This window comes from Talpa europaea (assembly GCF_964194135.1).
Source record: "Talpa europaea genome assembly, chromosome: 11".
NCBI classification, from domain to species: Eukaryota; Metazoa; Chordata; class Mammalia; order Eulipotyphla; family Talpidae; genus Talpa; species Talpa europaea.
In genome coordinates, this window is record NC_140078.1 from 36726533 (window position 1) to 36743714 (window position 17182).

The 17182-nt window shown below is 37.0% G+C and overlaps 1 protein-coding gene across 1 annotated transcript in view; it reads left to right on the plus strand.

Annotated features, from left to right (window-relative positions):
* The window catches only part of KIZ (kizuna centrosomal protein), a gene marked incomplete at its 3' end in the record, with an annotated part of 131924 nt that overhangs the window by 15322 nt on the left and 99420 nt on the right, over positions 1-17182 (plus strand). The window contains exon 4 of the mRNA XM_084248451.1: positions 4495-4587. Within this exon, the coding sequence (XP_084104577.1) occupies positions 4495-4587 (93 nt within the window). The remainder of the gene's footprint in view (positions 1-4494; positions 4588-17182) is intronic.

Genomic DNA, 17182 nt, shown 5'->3' on the forward strand with positions numbered 1-17182 from the left:
AATGTGTATTGCTTTGAGTAAGACTGATATTTTAACAATTCTTCCAGGCCATGTGCAAGGAATATCTTTTTATTTATATGTGTCTTCGCTTTCTTTCAGCAATGTCATAGTTTTCATTGTACAGGTTTTTACCTCCTTTCTTAGGTTTATTACTAGGGATGTAATTCTTTTTGATGTGATTGTGAATGGGATTGTTTTCTTGATTTGTTTCTCTTCTAGTTTATTGTTTCCATATAGAAATACAAAAGATTTTTGTATATTGATTTTGTAATGTGCCACTTCACTGTACTAATTTATTACTTTTAATAGGTTTTTTGTGAGTCTTTGGGGTTTTTTTAATGTATGTTATCATGTCTTCTGTAAATAGCAATAGCTTTACTTCTTTTTCAATTTGGAGTCCTTTTATATCTTTCTTTTGCCTATTTCTAGCTAGGACTTCCAATATTATGTTGAATAGTAGTGGTTAAAATGAAACATCCTTGTGTTGTATCTGTTCTTAGAGGAAAAGCTTTCAGTTTTTCACACTGAGTATGACATTAGTTGTGGAGCTTTGAGCTTGGCATATAGCCTTTATGGCTTTGCTGTATAGCCTTTATTATGTTGAGGTGTGTTTCTACTATCCCCTTTTTATTGGGTGGTTTTTTAAATCATAAATGAGTGCTGAATCTTGTCAAATGCCTTCTCTGCATCTATTTATCTAATCATAAGATTTTTTCCTTTCCTGTTGTTGATGTAAAGAATTCCACTGAATGATTTGTGGATATTGAGCCATTCTTACATCCCTGGAATAAATCCCACTTGGCCACAGTGTAGGAACTTTTCAACGTATTGCTCTATTTGCTTTCTAAGATTTTGTTGAGGGTTTATGCATCCATTTTATTTTATTTTTTTAAAGATTTATTTATTTATTTATTTATTTATTTATTTATTTATTTATTTATACAAGCACTTGGTACAGTCAGAAGCACGGGAGGGTGAGAGAATTCACCAGAGCCAGAGCAGGGAGCAGAACAGGCAGATGGACCTAAATACACTGCTGAGGGGAGCAGCGGGCAGCAGGAGAGGTCTGCGTGCCACGTGGGACCCTCGCCGGTGGCCAGGGATGGAACTGGTGCTGCAGAGGCTGGCAGCTTCATAGCCCAGCGCTCAACCACTGCGCCACCAGGGGAGGCCCTATGCATCTACTTTAATAAGGAATATTGGTCTAACTATCTGGTCCTAGGCTTTTGTTTTTAGGGGACAGTTTTATTACTGTTTCAGTTTCCTTGCTTGTAATTGGTCTATTCAGGTTTTCTATTTCTTCTTTATTCAGTCTCAGAACATTGTATGATTTTAAGAATTCATCTGTATTCTAAGTTATTCAATTTATTCGCTTATATAAAGATGTTCTTCAAAAAGTCAGGAGGATATTTCTTATCCATGCATTTGAACAACAAATCATGGATTGAGAATTATAAATACAAAAGATGTAATTCTTGTTGAAAATTCAGCCAAGGTTACTGATTATAGGGTATAAAATTTGAGGAAAATGTTTTGAGGAGAACAAATTTTCTGAGGTCTCATTCAGTTCCTTCTAAATCTTTTAACAGCCACAGTGAACGGGACATGATCTTTAGAGTCCTAGAGGACAAAATCTGTAACAAATCCCCCCCTTTATTTTCTTTCTGATGGTAGTTTCTTGCCTGTTAACAAATATAAGAGGAAGCCCATGTACTAGGAAAAAATGGAAGAAGAGAAAACAAAAGACTGAATCTTAGTCCCATCTCTCATATTCATCCAACAATCAAATCAGGCAATTTATGTATCTTTACTCCCATTTCTTCCACACTAATGTGTAGAGGCTGAGCCAGTCTTAAGAATCTCTATTCAGTTATATAACTGAGAATTACTGTACAATCCCAAGTACTAATAGAAAAAAGAAGTCTGTGAAAAACAAGATAGGGGTGGTATGTTTCAGGCAAGTGGTAATGTGATGAGAAGAAATTGAAAGAATTTGAGAATACAGAAAAATAAAATGAAACATAATGGAAAATGAGATGTGTTATAAGCACGAGAGAGACCTGAGAGAATTCTCAGAAACTCCTCCTCTTCCCAGAACACCAGACCATCAACAGTCCTCCTCGCAGTACAGTAACAAAGAGGACAAGTCACTTGATGGGTTAGTTCAGTGCTCTTGGGCTTATTGAAACATTTTCTTAGGGAAATTGGGGGAGGAGCTCTTTTTCATTCCTTAGAGAAGCTCTGGGCCAGCAGATACTACTGGGACATAAATAATTTGGCCCCTTAAGCAGCAGTTATGACTGAAAAATCTGGGATACATGGCAAGTAGGGAACAAGGGGCCCAAGTTTATACCAGACAGGAAGGAGTACTTCCTCTCTGATGTACTCTGCAAGCCCTGATATACTGTGGAAATTGAAGACACACATGGGATCTGATCCTAAAAGAAATTGGGAATAAAACTGGAAAGACTGATGTTTAGAGAAGCAGATGCACAGAAGGATATGTGCTATTTCATTAGACATTTCATCTGGGAAAGTCTTGGAAAGATTTATCTATATGATGTTTTACAAACTTTAAAAAAAGACTTTAAAACATAATAGAACCCTTTGTTTAAATGCAGATAGACAAGGAAGTGGATCTAGGGAGCTTCATAATAATTGTAAGGCATAGTGGAATACCCCTACTCTCCAATGTTTCAGAGGTGGATTTAATGGATAATGACTACATGTCATATGTATAAATAAATGCATAGGAGACCAAAGCAATTTTAAGTGAAATCCATGGTCCTAAGTGAAACAGTTACAGTTTGTATCAAATTATCAATTTATTACAGTAGCTTTTTTACTTCAAATACATTGCATTTTTTATTTACATCATTAATTTAAAGGAGTACCTGCAATTCAGTAGATTTTTCAGATACATTGAGAACTTGGACTGTTGACGATACTTTCTTACTTTACAAGTAGATTTTCTTTATTATTAAAGAGTAGGTTTTCTTTATATATAAGTCTTTGTTTCTTTACAAAATGTACTTTTTAATTCATCAAAATGGATTGAATAAAACTCTCTTGTTTCTATGTGAAAGTGCTCTGTCTTTGGCAGATATAGCTCTGAAATGATTCCATAGTGAGGAAAGCTTGTACAATGCCCATTGCACACTTGAACTAATCTCAAAGAGCATAGGACTACATTTTCAGCCACAAGAACAAAGACTTTTTTGTGTGGCTTCTAATTATTTAATTAACCTCTATGTTTATTTTTTTTGTTAATTTAATAATCCACCCTCTATATCTTCTTGAAGATACGTTCCCTTGTGATCTGTAAAGTATGCCTGTTTAAATCTCTTGGAAATAAAAATTAAATATATCTTAGTTCAAAGGAATAGATACAGAGCAAGCAAATATAAATTGTGTGTTTACCTTACTTCTTTATCTGGTTTCTTTTTCATCATTTTTACTGACCATATAAAATTTTTATTTAACTATGCATCTATTCAGATCTTTACTGCCATCTGTCTTATTAATATGGTTCTAATATAGAGGGGGGAAAAAGCCCACCTTAATTGTTACTAAAAATGGGACAGTATATAACACCTTTTAAGATATTTTAAGGAAAACAAGTTCATTTTGGTTATTATTGTATGTCCATTTTTCGTATATCAAAACAAAGCTGAAAATAAAAAGGGAACCATTTTCTAGCATCATGATCTCATGGGTGTATTTCTAATTGCACTGCCTCACTGTCTAATTTAGTGAGTGTTCAGATGCTTATCTGTGATGGGACACCATCAATGACTTTTTGAGGCTTTAATTACTAACATAGTGAATCAAAGTGCTTTTTATGCTTGCTTTTAAGAAAAAAATCATTTTATGGTGGAATCACTTTCATCAAGTATAGTGTGATAATGATGCAGACATCTCTATGTAGTTATTAGTGTTGGAGCAAACTTGATTCCTATGGTGCTAATCATTGATGACTGCAGCATATTTTTATTCATAGAAAATGAAATTCATTTTAAGTTGATAATCTAGCAAATAATATATTTGATAACTGTAACTAATAGAACCATAATATTATGTACATAGATACCATACAGATAAGAAGTCACTAGAATTGATTTCTTTACCCTTTGTTTAGGATAAAACTTTTCAGAGAAAACAGTACCCAATGGTTACTTTCATAATAGCATAACTGGATTTTCACAGTAGCTTCTTATATCAAGATTTTATTCCCTAAATTGATGACAGACCAAGTAAAAATCCTTAAAATATTCTTATACTTAAAACATATAGAAGTCTTTGTGGAATTTTGCTTTTGATATGTGTTATTTGTGAAATTGTTTACTAAGTTTACTTGAGTAGATCAGCTTTTACTTTTTACTTCTTCCTTCTATGGTGTAAAAACTGTTTCTTTTATAGTATATAGACTAAAATATATGGGCAGGTCTCTTTGTAATAATATCAACCACAATATCAAACTTTGATTATATTTAGAGTGAATATGAGACTCAAATTAAGAAGATGCAGCTACTCTCAAAAGACAGCCTGGGAATGAAAGATGAACTGAAAGATGAAGATAGAGAAAAGGTAATGAAATGATAAACTTTCTGTTAACAGAGGGTTTCTGGAGTGTTCATCTTTAAAGATAGTATTTTATATAAAGCCATCTTGTTCCAAATATTTTTTATAAACTTTAAATGATTAAAGACTTTTGCTAATAGAGTATAGTTTTAATGTCTAATTCAATTAAATTTGTAGAAAGGCAGTCACTGTGGCTTTAAAAGAGGGAGATCCTACAGAAAAATACAGTGTTTTTAGTAGGTGAAATTGCTAAATAATGCTTTGTGACTACATTTTCATAGTCCAGAAATGTTTAAAATGAAAAGTAAACAAAATGTGGCATTTTGATTCACTTTTATATATATATAATTTTGTACATTTTAACCTTTCTTAGAGAAAGTGGAAAGAAAAGATTGCATATCTAAGCAACAGACAAAAAGACAGGCAAGGAATACTTAAATAAATTCTGCCATGTATCTGCTGTAATGCAGGCTTCTAATCCTCCTGCCTATCTCCATATAAATGATTCTGTTCAAGACCATAGATGTTTTCTTCACTAAAAGCAGTAAAGCTCTTTTAGATGAAATGTCTAAAAACATCTTGTAATAACTTGGAGCATGCTGGCAAGAGTAGTCACTTGTGACTATGTGTGAAACCCCCTCAGCCAGTCGATATTGTAATAAGCAAAAATGGTAGCATCACTCCATTATTCAGAAAAGCCAACAGCGTGCTTGTTCCTTAGGCTGCAGCATTCATTAAGAAAAGCTTACTGGGCTGAAAGCTGGAAACAGATGATAACGGGATATGATTTTCATATTTAATGCTTTCCTTGGAAGAGTATGTGTGCTACAGATTGATAGAAGAATCAACTGCTACTTTACTAAAAGACTTTCAGGTTTGCCCTATAGCTACCGATGGAATCATTCAGCCAAGAAATTAACTTTTTCTCCTTTTACCTGCTTTATATATCTGCTAAGCAGGCTGCCTGGCTGCCAGTAAATGTTATTATGCAGTTAACTGTTTGGTATTTAAGACTCTTATCAGAAAAGAAACAGAGGCCACACTATTTTGTTTTTATAGTAGGAGGAAGGTTTTAGTTTTTCTTTTTTCTGTGCATTAGCAGGCATTAATCTGAGTTTATAGGAAGTTTTAGTTTTCCTTCCCAAAGATTAAAAAGTTAAAAAAAACCCTAAAATTTAGAGCATTCTTCAACCTGTAAGATATGAAACACCAGGCCCAGTAACCTTGACCTATATAAAAAGGCCTTTAATGATAAATGATTTCTGTACCATTAAATGTACACCAAATGTGGTATGATGTGATAGTCTTCTAAATCATTTAGGCAGTTTTTCTGTTTGACATTTGGTCATGAAATAATTGACATGTTTTTTAATCTGTAAACTAGTTTGTTCTTTCTATGCCATTCCTGATAGGCACATTCTCAGGACAGCAGTATCAGTGGTACTTATGTAAAACAGGAGACTTGTTTTCCTATTTGGACTACTGATTCCTTACCTTACATGCAGTAATATAGTCTCCTTTTAAGCCATGTTTAAAATTAAGGCAAAAGATATACAACTGACAGTCCCTTAAAATATTATCTGTAATAACTAGGAAAGAAGTGTTTCCTTTACACTGAAAAAATGTTTTCTCTTTAAAAGGTTTGACTATTGGCTATGTGTAAGAATCAATTATGTATGTTTTGAAGAATTTAAATCTTGCCTTTTTCATTGATGGTTATCAATTAAAAGTTAAATACATTTCAGCAAACTCATGAATTAGTTAATCTTATTATATACTAATTCAGGAACAATTTCTTATTATGTGCGCTATATTATATTTACCACTGGAAATCCATGCTCCTGATCTTTAGACAGTCATGTGAATTAGCCTCTGTGCCCAGAGTTACTGATCTCCAGGTACAGGCCTCAAGCACAGTGTCATCTCACTAGTTAAATTCAATAAATGGTTATCCATCAAGTGTTTTGTTTGAGAAACTACAGCAGGTCCCCCTACAAATGACACAGTTCTTGCCTTTGAGGTGCTTCCTGCAAGTTGATCTTCTTTCCAAGGCACTTGATAGTATGTGATAAGTGCCTATTACATAGGCAGGCATGAGCTACATGGAAAAAGAGAATATGCTTCCTCTGAAGTATGTAACCAAAGACTGAGAGGAGGAGGTGGGGTTTGAGCTGGTGTGAAGAAGGAGTAGGATGTCAGTCAGTGTAGATCTGATAGATGTTCTAGGATTAAGAAATGTGATGAGTGAAGGAATAGAGGGAGGGAAGCCAGTGGGTAGTTGTCCAGTCTGGCTACAGTCTGACATTCTTGTAGCAAAGTGGTATACATTAAGCTTGAAAAGGTACATCATATTCTTGAGTACCAGGCTCAAGAGTTGATATTTCCTCCAGGAATAGTGTGTGTGTGTGTGTGTGTGTGTGTGTGTGTGTGTGTTGCAGCAAGTGTAGGAAGAAACACATGTGAATGGAGTACTTATATCTCAGTGTGCAGCTGTAGTAAGCTGAGATTAACATTGCTATGCAGGATGAGTTGGGGAAAGAAGTTCTTAAGACTGAGGAAATAAGGGTTGATTCAGAAGAAGGAATAAACCAAGGACCTGAATTGGGGATGGCCATTGAAATAGAAAAACACTAATGAGGACAGAGGATCTGTCAAATTAATGCTAATTCTGAATTATTTTAAAAAAGTGTTTGTGCAACTTTCAACCATAGTAGTAACTTGGATGCTTTACTAAGAGAAGTCATTAAGTAGTGGTTGTCTGTTTTTTCTATACAAAACTAGCTCAGTTTTATAGTGAAACATACAGTGTTTTCATGCATCCAGTGGCTGCTTTTCAGAGTCATGTGTTAACTTAACATAATTAATAATTGATCTTCTCATCCCCCAAGGTTATTTCTAGTATTAATTTACTGAGTCAACATTTTTTTGTTATTAACAGATACAAAAAAGGTCAGGCCCCACTTGAAATCCTCACAGATTTTACTCAATCCTCCCCCACTCTAGCATGTATTGTCATTTTTTATTTTGGGGTAAACTCTGGTTCTTTTGGTCTCTAGGCATATTTTTTTAGTTGCTCAGTTTTTTGTATGAGCGGTAACTGGAGACTATACATAAGAGTCATCAAAATTTACCCCAAAACATGGAGATATTTATGAGTGTGAGTGTAAATTTTGGGGTAGGGTTGTGAAGTTTCTCTGAAGTTTGTGCTGAAAAATAAATTCTACTTAAAGTAGAAGTAAACTGAATACTTATTGGCAAGGTGATTTTTTTGCCAGGGCTGGGGGCCATGGAATCTCATCTGAGTGCTAAGGTTATGTGGGACTTCTGCTTCCCCTGTTGCCACCCTTCCTACAAGGGTCATGTGGAGAATGGCCATAAAGTTATTAATTTCTAATACTAATACTAACAGTGGGTAATGATTGTTGTATACCTTCTCTGTGCCAGATGCTACATTAAGCACTTCATATTTATCAACTCATTTAATCCTCTCAGCAATCCTACAAGTAGATACTATTGTTATCCTCATTTGATAGGAAACCTCTGAGAGGTCAGTTAACCTGCTCAAGACTACACAGCTAGGCAGAACCAAAATTCAAGCCTAGTCCACTTGACTTCAGCATTCATGCATTAGCAATCATGCTGCACTGCCTTCTAAGCTAGTATGAGTGAAATGCTCTTCAAAAATTGGGACAGATTCCTGGCTATAGCCTCCAGAACATTTCAATTGTTCATTTAGATTTTGCATTTTTACCTAATCTTGGGAAGAAAGTACAATGGTCACTTTTGTTGCTGTAATATTACAGCTGAATCAAGTGAGCTGTAGGAAGCAGAGAGCCTGTTCATGTTTGTAATGAAGGGAACATCTATTTGAGTCCCCTTGAGTTTCTGCCTTTGTTGGGCAAAAAATACCATAAAAACTCAACTGAAGAGGAGCTTGAAGTGAGAAGACAAGTGTGTGGTTGGTGTGCAATGATTTCAACAATGGGTTTGAGCTGTGTCAGAAGAGGTGGCAGAGCTGTGATCAGGAGCAAATCTGCTGCAGGAGAGACAGCTGACTGAGAAGAAGACATCCCAGTGTTAACAAAGTGGAAGTAACCCCTTCCCAGAGAACAGACTGCAACTACCAGGACCTGAGCTGTATGCAAAGGGCAGACTGTTGCTTGGGCCCAAGCTCACCTCCAGGGGGTGAAGCAACCTGCGCTATGGAGGGAACACTGAAATAAACTTGGCAGCAAGGGGAAAGGAATCATAAGATTATCCTGAAGTGTTCATATTTAAAGAGGAAGTAAATCAGGAAACAGATCCTAAGTTAATGATTTGAGTTAAGTAGTTTATTTGGGAGGTGGTCCCATGAAGCCCAGGTAGAGGGAAGAGGAAAGTGTCATGGCCAGTAAACAGTGTGTGACTAGGTAGGTCACCACTGTGATCAGCTGGAGTTCAATCCTTGCCCCCAAGAAAGGCTGCAGAAAATGCCTTATGCTGTTACTGTGCTTAGGAGGGGGGAAGGAGGTATTAACCCTTCACTGCCCCTCTGTCACTGACTGTTGCATCTGGCTCCACTTCTGACTGCTGCACAGCAGCGAGGAAATCACTCAGGCTAGGAGGCATAGCTGCTTGCAGGGGCTTGTAGTGAGGTGGTAAGGCCCCTAGGGATATGAGCCTGGCCCTGTCCTACCTGCTACAGGAAAGAATAGTATTTGTGTGTGTAGGGGTGGGGTGGGTAGTTTGTGAAGGGGTGGGTTAGTACTAAAGTTACCTATATACCACCCAGTTTCTTATACTTACTTTCTTCCTTCACCAACAATCTCCTTGAATCACTTCTCAATTATAAACAGTGTAAGAATCTCCCTAAAGTAGGACTCTGAGCAGTTGTCGAGGTTTCTAATAATGAGCTGTTGTACCTTCACAGGCCTGGTGACCCTGAGCTCTGCTATCCTCAATGTTGTGACAACTTAACCTCTGCATTCAGCCAGATCTCTCCTTTATCTTAACTTAGTTATTAACTATGTGTTCCTATTAAGAAAACAATTAGAAATCAAACTGAATTCCACATAGTTTTTCAAGTCCTGGTCCTAAAACTAGATCTGCATATATTTTTTCAGGAGAGGGTAGAATATACTCTTCTCATTAGATCATGAGCCTCTCAGGACAGGGCCTTTTCCCTGCTACACCTGGAGAGTGATAGCAGCCTGCCACCCTACAAAGAGGAAGAGGAGAGAGCTGCTTTCTTTGAGCCAGCCATGTGTCCCATTTCATGTGATTAAAACACAGATGAAGTTTGAACTGTACATATCCAGCTTTCTTTTGGGAGTGCGTTCTTTTGGGGGGTAATGGAGAATGTGACTCTGATTAACTGCTAACACATTGGTCTTACTCTGTCTCAGGTAAAAACTTTATATCATGATATACATATATGTACTTATGCATATAAGTATGCAAGTGCAAGTAAATATATTTGTATAAATATATTTAAATATACACATGCACTCATTACAAGACCAGGAAAAAGACTAATTATAATAAAGTAAAACTCAAAATCAACAAGCAACTATAAACCAGAGACACTATTGGGGGAAGGGGAGTAGGGAGTAGGATCAAAACAAGGGGGGTGGGAATTGTATGGGGACTATAACCAAGATGAAAATGCATACATAGTGCAAAAATGAAAAATGATGTAAAAATATATAAAATAAAATAAAAAGTAAGGTCAGTTTTTATCCCCATTTTCAGTTCAGGAAATGGAGTCCTAAAGAAGTTAAGTCACTTGTCCCCAGATCATACATCTGGTCTGTGGTAGAGCTGGAACTCAAATCCCAGCATACTGGTGCAGGGCCTTAATAAATATACCAACTTACTTCTCAGTTACTGTTTAGAAAGGTTTTCATTTTGGAAAATAGTGGGAGGAAGCTAAGAATTTAGCCTCTCTCATATAGTCAAGATTGAATATAACAATTTTCTTTAACCTCCTCTTTGTGGAGACATTTGGCTACCCAATTATCATCATTCCTTTACTCTTGTTTATGGTGGAATTATGTGACAAGTGTGATCTGTGTCAAACGCTTTTAACAGGTGAGAAAATTGAGTTCATTTTGGTAGGTGCACATCTTGTAATGAAATGATGGGGAAGTTAGGAAAAATGAATGACAATGGGGAAAGGAAACGAGTTGATTTAGAAAGAGGAAGACAAATTTTGTAGGAAACACTGTTTCTTGTCTACTTTTTTCTTTTAAATTTTATTTTTTATATTTCCTATGCAATTGCAACCCCCTTGTTTTGACCCGAATCCCTCCTTTCCCTGCCCGCCCCCCATAGTGTGTCTCTGGTTCATAGTTGTTTGCTGATTTTGATTTTTTCTTTCTTATAGTTATTCTTTTTCCTGGTCCCTTATTTAGGTTTTCTAGATTCCTGCTATGAGTGAGACCATCCGATATTTTTCTTTTTCTTTCTGGCTTATTTTGCTGAGCATAATTCCTTCCAGCTCCATCCATGTTGCTGCAAATGGCATGTGTTTATCTTTTTTGAAGGCCGAGTAATATTCCATTGTGTATATGTACCACATCTTCTTGATGCAGTCATCTATTTTTGGGCATTTGGGTTGTTTCCATAGCTTAGCTATTGTAAATTGTGCTGCTATAAACATAGGGGTGCAGGTGCTCTTTGGAATTAATGTTTCTGTGTCCTTTGGGTAAATACCTAGGAGTGGAATTGCTGGATCATAAGGAAGCTCTATCTTTAGCAGGTTGAGGAATCTCCACACAGCTTTCCATAGTGGTTGGACCAGTTTGCACTCCCACCAGCAGTGCAGGAGAGTTCCTTTCTCTCCACATCCTCACCAACATTTGTTGTTGCTAGTTTTTTTAATATGTGCCATTCTCACTGGTGTGAGATGGTATCTCATTGTAGTTTTGATCTGCATTTCCCTGACTGCAAGTGACGTTGAACATTTTTCATATGCCTGTTGGCCATTTGTATTTCCTCTTTGGAGAAGTTTCTTTTTAGCTCTTCTGCCCATTTTTTGACTGGATTATTTTCTTTGTTTTTGTTGAGTCTCATCAGCTCTTTGTAGATTTTTGTGATCAGTCCTTTATCATTAGTGTCGTGTGCAAAAATGTTCTCCCAGTCGGTGGGGTTTCTCTTTGTTTTGGTTAGTGTCTCTTTTGCTGTGCAGAAGCTCTTTAATTTGATGTAGTCCCAGCTGTTGATCTTTGCCTTCACTATCACTGCTTTGGGTGATGTGTCTGTAAATATGTCTTTGAGGTGCATGTCATGTAGAGTTTCGCCTATATTTCCTTCTATATATTTTGTGGTTTCAGGTCTTATGTCTAGTTCTTTAATCCATTTTGAGTTGGTTTTTGTGCATGGTGTGAGGTAGTAGTCAAGCTTCATTCTTTTGCATGTAGCGACCCAGTTTTCCCAGCACCATTTATTGAACAAACTTTCTTTGCTCCAGTGCATATTCTTTGCTCCTTTGTCAAAGATTAGTTGACCATAGATCTGTGGGCTTATTTCTGGGTTTTCTATTCAGTTCCATTGGTCCATGTGTCTGTTCCGGTTCCAATACCATGCAGTTTTACTATCTTTACTCTTAAAGGACTTAGCAAGGTTGAACAATTTGTTCAGGTCACATAGCCAGGATTCAAACCCACATACCAAGGCTCTGTGTTCATCTTTTATGCTACAATATTCAAAACTGATTCATTCCAACTCAAATTGTGTTACTGAACCACAGTTTTGAAAACAATATATATATATATATAAATTCTGATTAATGAATCTGAAGTATGTGTCTAATTTCTTACTGAATTCAACCAGTACAAAATCAAATCTTTTAATATAGCTCTTGTACTCGATAAACAAAACCATGTAGGTTAAATTGGAATGGTAGTATAAGTTTCAAGAGACATTCAGTATTCCTAAAATTGTACCAGTTAATGACTTTTTTTTTTAAAGATTTATTTATTTATTTATACAAGCACTGGGTACAGTCAGAAGCGTGGGAGGGTGAGAAAATTCACCAGAGCCAGAGCAGGGAGCAGAGCAGGCAGAAGGACCGAAGTACACTGCTGAGGGGAGCAGCGGGTGGCAGGAGAGGTCTGCGCGCCATGCGGGACTCTCCTCTGGTGGCCAGGGAGCAGCCGGGGATCGAACTGGCACTGTAGAGGCTGCGGGCAGCTTCGCAACCCAGCGCTCAACCGCTGTGCCACCAGGGAGGCATAGTTAATGACTTTTACAAAACAAATCACCTACACACGTAAGTCTAAGCAAATACTTTGATGAAAACAATACAAAAGTAAGTTATAGTTTCCAAGTGAGCACAGTAGTTTAACAAGTGTGTGAGAATACCAAGGCAACAGGCTCATATCATTTTATTACAATTCAATATGTCCTCTATATGCTTCACAATTCCCAAATAGGGTGACCAAGGATAAGACTGTTTCTGTTAGTTTCCTGTTCACCAAAGAAATGCTCTAAAGAAGTGTTCAAAACTACATCAGGGAGATAAAATGCTGCCTCTACTGGCTAATTCTGAGACACATGAGTAAGAACAAAAGCAACCATACCCTACCCGTAATAAAAACAACAATCTCATCCACAGGCCAACTCCTTCTTCCCAAAACAGGTTAACCACCTGCCCATAACTTTCTCATAAATGTAATTTTTAAAATTCATTAACATTTTAAAATTAGTAATAAAACACAGAGATAGAACTTTTACATCTAAACCATAGATTACCAAAAGTTGGACTGCTGAGATAAAGTATATGTGTGTATTTGTGATAGTTATTGCCAGATTTCTTTTTCCAAAAAGTATAGGCACGAACACATCTTTTTTTCCCAGACTGCATGAAGAAGACTTGCATGAAAAGAACTTAGAAAGTTCTTTTCTAAGAATACGGTATTTCAGCAAATATAAGTATATTAAGTTTAGGAAGTCTTATTTGTTCAATAAGTATTTGTTCTCCTGTGGAGGCTTCTGTAATCCCTTGCAGTATCAAAAAGTAGACAAGAGGAGCAAACAAAGTTTATTCAATAAATGGTGCTGGGAAAACTGGGTCGCTACATGCAAAAGAATGAAGCTTGACTACTACCTCACACCATGCACAAAAACCAACTCAAAATGGATTAAAGAACTAGACATAAGACCTGAAACCACAAAATATATAGAAGGAAATATAGGCGAAACTCTACATGACATGCACCTCAAAGACATATTTACAGACACATCACCCAAAGCAGTGATAGTGAAGGCAAAGATCAACAGCTGGGACTACATCAAATTAAAGAGCTTCTGCACAGCAAAAGAGACACTAACCAAAACAAAGAGAAACCCCACCGACTGGGAGAACATTTTTGCACACGACACTAATGATAAAGGACTGATCACAAAAATCTACAAAGAGCTGATGAGACTCAACAAAAACAAAGAAAATAATCCAGTCAAAAAATGGGCAGAAGAGCTAAAAAGAAACTTCTCCAAAGAGGAAATACAAATGGCCAACAGGCATATGAAAAATGTTCAACGTCACTTGCAGTCAGGGAAATGCAGATCAAAACTACAATGAGATACCATCTCACACCAGTGAGAATGGCACATATTAAAAAAACTAGCAACAACAAATGTTGGTGAGGATGTGGAGAGAAAGGAACTCTCCTGCACTGCTGGTGGGAGTGCAAACTGGTCCAACCACTATGGAAAGCTGTGTGGAGATTCCTCAACCTACTAAAGATAGAGCTTCCTTATGATCCAGCAATTCCACTCCTAGGTATTTACCCAAAGGACACAGAAACATTAATTCCAAAGAGCACCTGCACCCCTATGTTTATAGCAGCACAATTTACAATAGCTAAGCTATGGAAACAACCCAAATGCCCAAAAATAGATGACTGCATCAAGAAGATGTGGTACATATACACAATGGAATATTACTCGGCCTTCAAAAAAGATAAACACATGCCATTTGCAGCAACATGGATGGAGCTGGAAGGGATTATGCTCAGCAAAATAAGCCAGAAAGAAAAAGAAAAATATCGGATGGTCTCACTCATAGCAGGAATCTAGAAAACCTAAATAAGGGACCAGGAAAAAGAATAACTATAAGAAAGAAAAAATCAAAATCAGCAAACAACTATGAACCAGAGACACATTATGGGGGGCAGGCAGGGAAAGGAGGGATTCGGGTCAAAACAAGGGGGTTGCAATTGCATAGGGAATATAAAAAATAAAAAAATTAAAAAGAACAAAAGAAATATTTAATAAAATTAAATACCTTTATTAAATAAAATAATAAAAAAAGACTAAGTATAGTAATTGTTGCTTTGAGGATTAAAAAAGATAATGAGAATAAATCTACTTTGCATCTGGTAATTGCTTGATAAATGTTCACCGATCTTGTCTCCATTCTCACCACCATCACTGTGATTACCATCTTTGTTCTCCATTAAGATAGATGTGCATTGATCCTGGCTTCTTGCTGCTTCTCTAGGATAGTGGAGAGGCAGCTGTGGAGATAGAGTAGCTACCTATGAATTAGAGAAATGAGAGGTAAAGCCAGATGGTGGTGACGATTCAACAATAGATAAATTTTTATCACGATTAACCCTATAAAATAACTTACAGAACATATCTTTGAAGTCTAAATTTAATGACTCCATTTTAAAATTTACGTAGTTCCAGCAACTTTCAGATTTAATGACAGAGACGTCTCTTCATCATCTCTGTTGTAAAAAATTGGTTGTGCTAAAATATATCACAGTGACAAAATTAAAGAAGAGTAAAAAATAACACTGGCATGTTGTCTTAGTTGTCAAACAAAATATCACAATGACAGTGTATTTTCTTACAGTTATGGAAGCTGGAAGTCCAAATTCGAAGTGCCCGCAGGATTGGTTTCTGGTGAGACCTGTCCCCTTGGCAGGTGTGTCCTGATGTGGCCTCTTCTCTGTGCATGTGTATGGACAGAGCCGGATCTCTTGTGTCTTCCTTTTGTAAGGACACCAGTACTTTCCAATTAAGACTCTACCTGTATCACCTTATTTAATCTTTATTACCTCCTTAAAGGTCCTATCTTCAAAGATAGTCACATTGGGGATTACAGCTTCAACATAAGAATTGAGTTTTGGGGTGTGTTATTTTTCACTCTTCTTTCATTTTTGTCACTGTGATATATTGTAGACACAACCAATTTTTCGTAACATGGTAAGGTGAAATAATTCTGAATAATTGTATGTCAATATAATCTTCTTAAGGACCTGCTTACATATAAATTTACATAGAAAGTAAAAGTGATAGTTACAAAATTTGGTCTGACAGCTCCATTCTCTTGTCTGTGAAAATGATGTTAAGAGAGAATAAAGACTGGGGCCTCCCTGGTGGCACAGCGGTTTAGCGATGGGTGGCGAAGCAGCGCGCAGCCTCTGAAGCGCCGGTTCCATCCCCGGCTGCCGGGCTAGGGTCCCACATGGTGCGCAGACCTCTCCTGCTGCCGGCTGCTCCCCGCAGCAGTGTACTTCAGTTCTTTTGCCTGTTCTGCTCCCTGCTCTGACTCTGGTGAATCCTCTCACCCTCCCGCGCTTCTGACTATACCCAGTACTTGTATAAATAAATAAATAAATAAATAAAAATCTAAAAAAAAAAAAAAGAGAGAAAGTAAAGACTTCCTAAGCATGTCACAGAACATGAAGTATAACATAAATATATTTTTTCAAGGGGGCCTCCCCGGTGGCACAGCCGTTGAGCGCTGGGTTGCGAAGCTGCCCGCAGCCTCTGCAGCATCGGTAGATCCCCGGCTGCCGGGCGAGGGTCCCACATGGTGCGCAGACCTCTCCTGCCGCCCGCTGCTCCTCTCAGCAGTGTACTTCGTCAAGTCTGTCTGTTCTGTTCCCTGCTCTGGCTCTGGGGAATTCTCTCACTCTACCGCGTTTCTGACTGTACCCAGTGCATGTATAAATGAATGAATGAATGAATGAATGAATGAATGAATGAATGAATAAAATAGCAATTGATATAAATATATATATATTTTCAAGGTACGGTAATAGTCAAGATCCGCCTGCTTTGAAAATTGTACTTAGGATTTATTAGCTAAGATATCATTACAGTAATTTCAAACTTGCTGTTATCTCTTTATATCTCTCCTTTTCTCTAGTGACGATGAACTCCTGATTTTAAGTTATCCTCTGTTCACTAATAAACATTTTCAGTCATTTTCATTTGCTTTGTTAGCATTTTCCCCAACTCCCAATATTTGTTAGGATGAGTAACTAACAGGAAAAGGAAGAACTTAACTGAAATATTGGATTATAAATTTACCTCAAGCACTCAGCTACAGAAAATGATAGGAAGACACTCCATCTTTTGGCAATAACATCCTTCTCTCAAAAACTTTTCAGTTTCTGATATTCCAATGTCAACAATAGTGTGTAACGTGTATTTTCTTCTCAGCATCTCTGGCTTAGAAATCACCTTGAGAAGATACTAGTAATGTTCAGAATTCCCTGTTGCTAAGTGAACAAAATGATAGACTATTTTAAAAAAGAAAAGAGACACCTATGTTAGTGTCTGATCTCAGCAAATGGGAAAGCTGCCAACCTGCAGAAACCCA